The sequence below is a fragment of the Syngnathus leptorhynchus genome, chromosome 1 (assembly GCF_054491065.1).
Source record: "Syngnathus leptorhynchus isolate UIUO chromosome 1, UIUO_Slep, whole genome shotgun sequence".
NCBI lineage: Eukaryota > Metazoa > Chordata > Actinopteri > Syngnathiformes > Syngnathidae > Syngnathus > Syngnathus leptorhynchus.
In genome coordinates this window covers 21,758,029-21,766,904 of record NC_141195.1, presented here as the reverse complement: position 1 = coordinate 21,766,904, position 8,876 = coordinate 21,758,029, and the positions used below count along the sequence as shown (strand labels likewise).

Below are 8,876 nucleotides of genomic sequence, written 5' to 3'. Positions count from 1 at the left end.
CGCATGATAGAGGCCGTCGTGAAAACATGTTGTTGAGACTAACTTTGAGCGTGTCTGCTTGCCAAAGTGCTTTAATATCTGTGGGCGTGTAACCTGCTCGTGTTTGGTATTCGGTGCAGAAAGCCTCCCACGCCCGGTGTGTCCACCCACGCGCGGATTTGCGTCACACGGGGAGCAGCGTGGGCGCGAGGCTCACAGAAGACTTGAAGGCGTGGAGACGAGAGAGAAAGGCAACGGAATATCCCCACAAGTCAAGTTACGGGTGTGCAGCAAAACACAACAGGAAATGATGAGGGCAAATAAAAGCCCAGGCAAACACACTGAAACTGCTTTGTTTACATTCAAGAGGATTCACTGACCTCGGTCGGAAAGTTGAAGTGGCAGTCAAACAGGTCAACTGTAGTTCAACTAAATGCAAGAATATATAAATACGTTTTGGTTTGGAATATTTGTACTGTGGTAGCAGCTTTCACATTTGTGGCCAGGTCATTGGTGCCCCCTGCGGACCTCTTTTTGGCTCTTGAGGTGACTGAAAGACCGGCATTTTGTAAACAAAGGCTTCGGAATGGAACATACAGCACCACTATGAATATGTTTTCATTACAAATAAATAAATAAATAAATAAATAAATAAATAAATAAATAAATAAACCTTGAAATGACATCTCAAGTGGACTGGGAGCCAATGGCAGTTGCTAATACAGTATGATCAAACGTCCTTGTCAGCGTTTTATACGAACTGCAGGCTTTTGTTTTGAATATTACACATTTATGATATTTGCTTTCAATTGTCAATCACATATAAGCGGTGATTGTTTTATTAGGTGTGATCGGGAGAGTGTTTACAAGCTAAACAGGACAGGTGTTATGTAGTTATAGCTTAACTCAAAGCTTTTATTTGCATAGTTAGGCGGAAGTGCTTGGTTCTGAGTGAGTGCTATTTTTGTGCGTTCAAACTGCTGGGAGTGAAGAGAAGAGACCCCATAGGAGTCAAACACTTCCACGCGCAAAACACTGAGGGAAAAGACGCGCGTACGGAAGATTTTTTGTACACCTTTTGGCTTCTCTGAACGACTGTAAAAAGTTTGCAGTGGAGGCTCCAATAGAAGAGCCAACAGATAAATTATCTTTAAATTGTTGTCATTGTTGCCCGTGGATTTTCCGGGCAAATCAACATTTCGGAGCTGCTTGTTTGCGGGTTTTCCTCTTGCAGACCGGCAACCTGTCTTCGTGTTGAGGGAAAGGATTGGACCGTCACGTGAACGCACCAAAGGGGCTCAAAACACAGCAGGTACGTGCAAGTCCACAATCGCACGAGATCGCGTGCTGAATTGCAGCTTACTCCGTCGATGTGCACAGCAGGTTGTGCAAAATGCACCGTTATCAACGTGAAGGCTGATTTCACAAATCGGTAACGGAATCGACAATTGCACCGAAACTGAGGGCATGTCAGATGTCAGACTTTGAAGGAATGAGTATTGGCTTTTGCAACCTTTTAATGAGCTGTAGGGGGGGAAATCAACGCACAACACTTCACAACAAAAATAATGATGGTCAAATTGTTCACAAATACTCGGTGTGAAATGTGGAGCATGTTTAGTTGAACACAAAGCTATTATTGTGTAGTATGAGTTGATATAGAGGTTATTTTGACCTTCGGCCATCTGATGAAAGGTCAATTTAATTGTTCTGCCTGAAACTAGATGTCGCTGACATCGAAGATAGATAAAACTTTTCATCGATTACATGGCTCAATTGATGATAACACCAAAGAATGACTGCACTGAATGGCGACAATGGCACCAACCTGCTCCATAGAGTCGTCGACTTAATGTGTATCTCGTCGTGCAAGAATGCTATCGTACAAATCTGGGAAAATATTGGTGGAAGTTAAAATTTTGGCTGTGGCTCAATGTTAGCAGTTGCCATGGTGATGTGGTTCCCTGGTGCGTGATGGGAATTTCTCATGAATCGGTTGATTCAAAGTGTGTGTGAGCAATGAAAATAACAGCGGGAATTTGTGAATCAGGAGGACACACACACACTGAGGCAAGCATTCCTTTATAAAGAGAGTGATGACTTTTGTATGTAAGACATTATTATTGTCACAATGTAGATATTATTTTTTCCCGCTCTTTGTTTTGGTTGTGTGTTTATTTTATGGCTTGTTGCCTGATTGGTCCAAATCAAGCAAAGTTGTAATTGCAATTTGTGTCTCGTACCACACAAGTTTTATGACCTAGCGGCGGTTAGCTTTAAGCGGCAGTTGGGCCGGGTCGGATGAAGAGCATACATGCTGCTGTCTAATTTCAGACAGCTTTTGTGCGTTTCCCAGCCGGGGCCCCTGCTCGGGCCTATTCTAGGCGAGGCGAGCCCGCCACCTACACATCCTGCAGGGGTGGAGAGAGGCATGTGGTCCTCCCAGCAACTGTGCTGAGCGGTCATCTCTCCGCATGCAAAGTGACAATAAGACTCTCTCAGAATTTGACTCTTGCTCGGTCGGGGTCTCTCAAAGATCTCGGGTCACTTCTTTGCATGCCTCAAATGAACAGTTGACACGAATCATTTCCTTTGAACGGCTCGTGCTGTAGGCGACCACTCAGGGTACTTCAGCTTTTTATCTTCTGTGTGCTACTTTCACACACCCCAGAGTTCCTCATGTGCAGTCACATTTATGAACATTGCTCATTTGCATAGCACGAGCGAATAAAGGCTTATTTTGCACACAAAAAAAAACACATGGCAAAAGCACTGTATAAACTAATTTACATTCCCCGATAATGAATTTTTTTTCAAAAAAAGAAAGAAAAAAAAGAAAATAATGTGTGCAACTGTATGTGGATTTTAATACTGTACAGTACTTCAAACAGAAAAAGAAACTCAAATGATGTTTTCCAGAATGCATATTAAGATAACAATTTCCCTAAAAAAAGGAAGAGGCAAAAAAAGTGTCTCATTTGTGAGCGGTTGCGTTAATGGTCTTCCCTGTCCCCTCGCCAGTCATGGCGGCGGTGTTGCCCAGGACGCTGGGTGAGCTGCAGCTCTACCGGATCCTCCAGCGTGCCAACCTGCTCTATTACTACGAGGCCTTCATCCAGCAGGGCGGCGACGACGTGCAGCAGCTGTGCGAGGCCGGCGAGGAGGAGTTCCTGGAGATCATGGCGCTGGTCGGAATGGCCAGCAAGCCGCTTCACGTACGCCGACTGCAGAAGGCACTGCGCGATTGGGTCACCAACCCGGCTATCTTCAACCAGCCGCTCACCTCGTTGCCCGTCTGCAGCATTCCTGTCTACAAACTACCTGAAGGCTCGCCCACGCTGCTGGCCGCCCAGGACCGGGCCAACACGTCCAGTGTCAAGATGCCTAAAGCGGTGGCCACCTGCTCGGACACGGCCAAGCCGGATGGGACTCGGGACAAGGTGTCGGCTGGCTCGCCTTTGGCGGGCAACGCCGAGGCTCGCTTCTGGTCGGGACACAGCAACGATAGCGAGCACAGCCTGTCGCCGTCGGACCTCGGTTCCCCGTCCTCCCCCAGAGAGGTGCTGGAATCCCTGGACGCGGCTGCCGTGCAGTCGGTCCTGGAATGTGTGGACAGGATGGCGCCGGGGCTCGGCAAGGCGGACCTCGCCGAAGTCAAAGAGCAGCTGAAGAGCAACAAGAAGCTGGCAAAGATGATCGGACACATCTTTGAGCTTAGCGACGACGACCCGCGGCGGGAGGAGGAGATTCGCAAGTACAGCGCCATATACGGACGCTTCGATTCCAAAAGGAGGGATGGCAAACATTTGACGCTCCACGAGGTGGGAGCGGGAAGAATTTCACCAACCGTGCCAATCTGTTTCGTTTAATCGATCGATGTATTCATTTTTGCCTCGCGCAGCTGACGGTAAACGAGGCAGCGGCGCAGCTCTGCATGAGAGACATGGCCCTGCTCACTCGCAGAGACGAGCTGTTCGGACTGGCCCGGCAGATCTCCAGAGAGGTCACGTACAAGTACACTTACCGCACCAGCAAGTAAGAGCGGCAGCTCTACTCGACAGGCTCTTTTTCTTTTTTTTTTTTTGCCGTTACGACCTCACTTGCTGAGTTTGATATTTGTCCTCAGGTCTCGCTGCGGGGATCGAGACGAGCCTTCGCCCAAAAGGATTAAAACTGAGGTGTGTTGTCTGTTTGCAGTCCACAGCTCGTTAAACGCGTTCCCGTCATGAAAAAAAAAACCTTGTCTTTACAAGTTTTTTTTCTCATGACCTTGAGGAAACGTGACTATGAGGGAGAGACAAAACCAGTGATGGCAACGAAGCAAACAAAGCCGCAACCACAATCCGTCTTTGGCTTGATTTGACACGAGTGGGTGTGGCACTAAGCGATGACTCATGATGCATTTAAAACTAGCGCTCAACAAGTCATCAAATTCAAACTGACAATTTGAAGTAGATCAAAATATTTTTATTTGTAGGTTATTTGTATTTATTTAAATATTTATGTATTTATTTGTGTATTTATTTGTGTATTTATTTATAGCAAATCTATAATGTAAATTAATTTAATTTGTAGTTGTTTGTATGGATGTATTTTTTTTTATTTCAATATTATTTATAGGAAATCTGTTATTGTTTATTGTAATACAAATGAATTTGAGTATCAAAAAAATAACATGGGGAGACAACCTTAACCAAAAAAGAATCAGTTATTAAATATCCATCGCAATATTGTGGCAAAATACTTATGGATTATTTTTCAAGCCTGTTGAGTTTAGTCAGGGATAATAAGGCATGACATTTTCTTCTGCCCGATCAGCTTTAGGATGATTCAGAAGCTCTAAAATATCCTCCACCTGTCCATAAATAATCACTGCAGTTATGGTCACGCACAGTCAATCATCTTTGAATTGGATCTGATAAAAAAAAGAGGTGCGGTGAATCAATCCGTCTCTTGTGCTTCTTCAGGAGAACTTCTTTGATATCCAGGAAGCTCTGCAGGCCATCCACATGAGGCAGGAAATGCTCAGGGAGCAGCTGGCCTGCGCCAAGTCCAAAGGAGACGAAAGCATCGGACGGAGTCTGCAGGTACAATTGCCAAGGTCAAACAAATTGATCCGAGTGGACGTTTTGTGTCGGCATTCGCGTGGCTTATCTAATGAGCTTCTTCCTCGTCACAGCGCCGACGAAAGAGACCCGTTCATTGCCACGTGGAAAGACGCTTCTTTAGGCGTGCCACTTCCTGTGTCAGTGTGTCGGTCGAGCGCAAATCTGAGCTAATGCAATTTTCTAAAAGGTTATTCAGGGAGGAAAGAGATTTCATGACTCATTCACATCGGAGGACGCTCTAATTTAAAGCGACAGCTAATTGCGCCCTGATGATGGTTTCACTTCCAGCCAGATGTTTGTCTTGATCCTCATTGAGATTCTATTTTTTGTTTTATTGAATGGTTTAGAAATCAATTCATCCAGCAAAAAAATTCCCCATCCATGGCCTCGTTTAAGAAAATTCTAATTATTGAATATTTTTCACTCTGCCACGAGCGTCTGCCACTCAAAAATTCGTAGTTTAATCTTAAAGACCCTGTCAAGTGAATTCAGAGATTTGGGAGCTTTGGGGAAAGAAATCAAACATGTGACAGCCACAATGCGAACTGATGCTCCGTACGAGCTTGGCAGCCTTAGAGCGCCTCGTTGCTTTGCTTTAAGTGTATGCGCATCACAGAGAGAAAAGAATTCCAGGATAAGTGGATATATTTTCACGCCTTAAAGGCGTAGTCGTGCGTAGGCGTAAGATTGATGCTGGAGGAAGTGGAGGAAGTCCATTTTTCCAGGACAAGTAATGCTGCTTGATTGACAGTTGACAGTTGACAGTTGAGCGTGGCCGTCAACAGAGACAATGGCTTAATTTTGAAACCTCACTTGGTAACCTTAGCAGGGGTAACATCAGGTTTTTTTTTTCCCAGTTATCATTTTTCAATCATTCTGCGATTTTTAATGTCTTCATTCTATTTTGACAGATTCCCAAATTATACACCATATCTAGCATATGAGCAGGGGTGTGTAGACTTTTATATCCTCTGTAACTGCAGAGTGCGGCAACTAGTGATGAGTCGGAAGTCACAGCGTTTTTTTTATTTTGTCCTTAGCTGCAGCTTGAGCGTCTGCTGGCTAGACAGATGGAAATCCTGCAGGACGCCGCAGTCCAGGAGCGACTGCAGGCTCTGGACTGGAGGATCCCCCCTGCCGCCTTGAAGTACCTCGCCAGCGCCCACAGCACCAACGGATCCGCCAGTGACTCCAGCAAGGAGAATCAAGGTAAACATTTACTTCATTGGCTTTGATAGAAAAACTCTCCTTGAGCATCACAATTGCTTGCTCTGAATTAGTTGCTTCTACTGTGGAGAAAAAAAAAAAAGTGTCAAGTTTTGTCTTCAGGGCTCATCTCCTCTTCCTACATCACCCACTCCGACAGCTTCTTCTATCGCTCTTCCCACAAGTCCCACAATGCACCTGTAATTAAGCCGCCTACACATGTTTACCTCCAGCCAGTTGCCCGGAGGGAGGGGTGTGTCTCTCTCTCTCTTTCTCTCTCTCTCTCTCTCTCTCTCTCTCTCTCTCTCTCTCTCTCTCTCTCTTTCTCTCTCTTTCTCTTTCTCTTTCTCTTTCTCTCACACACACACAACTAAAACATCTACCAAAAATGCTTCAAAGATGTTCATCAAAGGAATGAAGGGGGGAGCATCATTGATACTTGGGGCAGACTTCACTTTTGATCCCAAACTTCTTTCATTTGCATGCAGCATAGCAAGTAAATGCTGCTTTACCATGTTTGCTTTGAACTGCGGGCTCCACAAATCGACCCGCGTTTGCGGACCCTACTGCGTTTATATATTCAATTAGCATTTTCTTCATGTATTCAGGACCCAAACCGTTTTTGTGATTTATACAGCAGTTTCAGAATTTGAAAATGAATTCTTCTAGTAGGAGCCAGTGTTGCGATCAAAACCAGCAGCGGCTCAGGTTTAGCGTTACGGCCTCATCCTTCCCCATCTGTTTCCTCTGCAGATGAGCGACCCATCAACTTGCGGGTGGTGAGCCAAACCATGCAGCAAGGTGAGCTCCCTTTAGGCAAGCAGCTGGCCAATGAGTTGAAGCGTCACCACAACCACAACAGCGTCACGGATGAGGCCAAAATACCAGCAACGGGTCAGCGACGAGCCTCCGTTCTTGTTTGTGTTCTTGCGCTTCCTTTGTTGACATCGAAATGTTTGCCTTCTTAGAAAACGGGATGTCGCAGCGGGCGGCCGGCAACACGGAAAAAAAGACCATCAAGTCAGAACCCGAGGACTCCACATAGTGCCTCCCTGCCCCCCCCCCGCTCGGTCTCGTACGCAGATGTCAGCCGTCACTAGAAACTAAGCAAGCACAGCCACAGTAGAGCCTTAACAAACCAACGTTGCCTCACCGAGAGCATTTATTTTCTTTGAGTTTGTCTTTGTGTCAGCGCCAAAGCATCAAGAGAGCCTGCCGACATGCCCCCGCCGTGCTTGGCGGGGTCTTCTCCCCACTACAAATACATTTGCAGTTGTCCTTCATGCTGGGCCTGAATCGGAACTCCGCCTCCGTCCTTCTCCCAAATCATTGAATGTTGGGGCCAAACGGGTCGGCGAGTTTGAGTCCAGACCCAGTATCGGGTCGGGCTCCTTGTCTTTATTTTAGGGATGATTCCGCCTCTCCTCTCGCTTGTCTCGTGTATATTTGTGGAAGAGGAAACATTTCTGAGCTACGAGCCGTGTTGCCGTCAGGCAAGCGTGGTGTCACGCCGCCGGTGAAATCCTGAAGCACACATCTGCTGACAGAAGACTCCAGGACTGAAGATGCAGCATTGCATCACACCTTCAGGTGTGCGTCCTTGCGGACTGTAAATAATTCTGTGTTAACAAATTGCGTTAGCTAATCTCAACCAGGGTTCTGTTATGTCAAGTGTAACTTTACTGTGGATGTTTGTGTCAATAGTGTTCATGTGCATTAACGACAACAACAAAAAAGCTCTTTCAGTGTCAAAGAAGAAAAGAAAAAATCAAAGTGTGAAACTTGCTTTCCACGACGACTATGATGTTGATGTCTCGCTATCTCTCCATGCGTATTTCACGTGTTGCTCTTTAGCCGTAGAAACATTTCAAGAGTTCTGTGCGTCCTGACAAGTTGGTCTGACCCCGCCCCCCCACACCCCCCTCACAGTGGCAGAGCGATGCAATATCTATGTGACTAACATCTAATGGATTGTTCAGTGACTGTATGTTTGTCGTCCAAAGATGCTCATGTTGTCTTCACGTGCAGCACACTGTATTTGAAAACTAGTGAGGACTCGCGATGATGTGGTGATGTTTTCAGTGAAAGCCTTGTCGGCCTCTCCTCACAAACTAGATTAGGCTCCACCTAGTTATGCACCTCTTTTTTTTTTTAAACACTAATATATTTTATTTGTTATACAGTACATAACATTAAACTTTATTTTTGGAACCCAATTGTGATGAATGCTCTCTGCTCTGTGGATTCTTCCGCCATCTGATTATTCTCTTGCGTGTCTACACAGTTTAAGATGTAAACAGGAATGAGTTTGACACCTGTTTTCCACTATGAAAAGTGCACAAGTGCAGCCAGGTCACAAGAGCACCTCAATCCGATTCAAAGTTGCTTGTGGTTGAATGCCCGCCTTGATTATTTGCATCCACGTCACATCAAGACATTGTGAAAGTAGCTGATGACTCACTCTGACGCAGGTTGTGCTCACATAGTTGCCATCTTTTTCTCTCTCTCACGCGCGCGCACGCACGCACGCACGCACGCAGACTTTCTCTGGAGAATCGCTCAGCTCATGAACGCCCACGCCCG

General features: G+C 45.9%; 1 protein-coding gene across 1 annotated transcript; it reads left to right on the top strand.

The window, feature by feature from the left end:
- The first annotated feature begins 950 nt into the window (after nt 1-950).
- On the top strand, nt 951-8,503 carry LOC147062689 (NGFI-A-binding protein 1-like). The gene is made up of 8 exons (XM_085928027.1): nt 951-1,291; nt 3,001-3,800; nt 3,881-4,014; nt 4,106-4,157; nt 4,947-5,066; nt 6,128-6,296; nt 7,047-7,187; nt 7,262-8,503. Exons 2-8 carry the CDS (start codon nt 3,003-3,005, stop codon nt 7,336-7,338), a joined length of 1,491 nt encoding a protein of 496 aa, XP_085784153.1. The 5' UTR covers nt 951-1,291; nt 3,001-3,002; the 3' UTR covers nt 7,339-8,503.
- Nucleotides 8,504-8,876: the final 373 nt, after the last annotated feature.

Excerpts from the sequence above, each read along its gene's own strand:
- LOC147062689 (XM_085928027.1), top strand. The coding sequence starts at position 3,003 with ATGGCGGCGGTGTTGCCCAGGACGCTGGGTGAGCTGCAGCTCTACCGG. Across the intron at positions 4,015-4,105 it reads TACACTTACCGCACCAGCAA|GTCTCGCTGCGGGGATCGAG; the intron begins GTAAGAGCGGCA and ends ATTTGTCCTCAG. Across the intron at positions 5,067-6,127 it reads GCATCGGACGGAGTCTGCAG|CTGCAGCTTGAGCGTCTGCT; the intron begins GTACAATTGCCA and ends TTTTGTCCTTAG.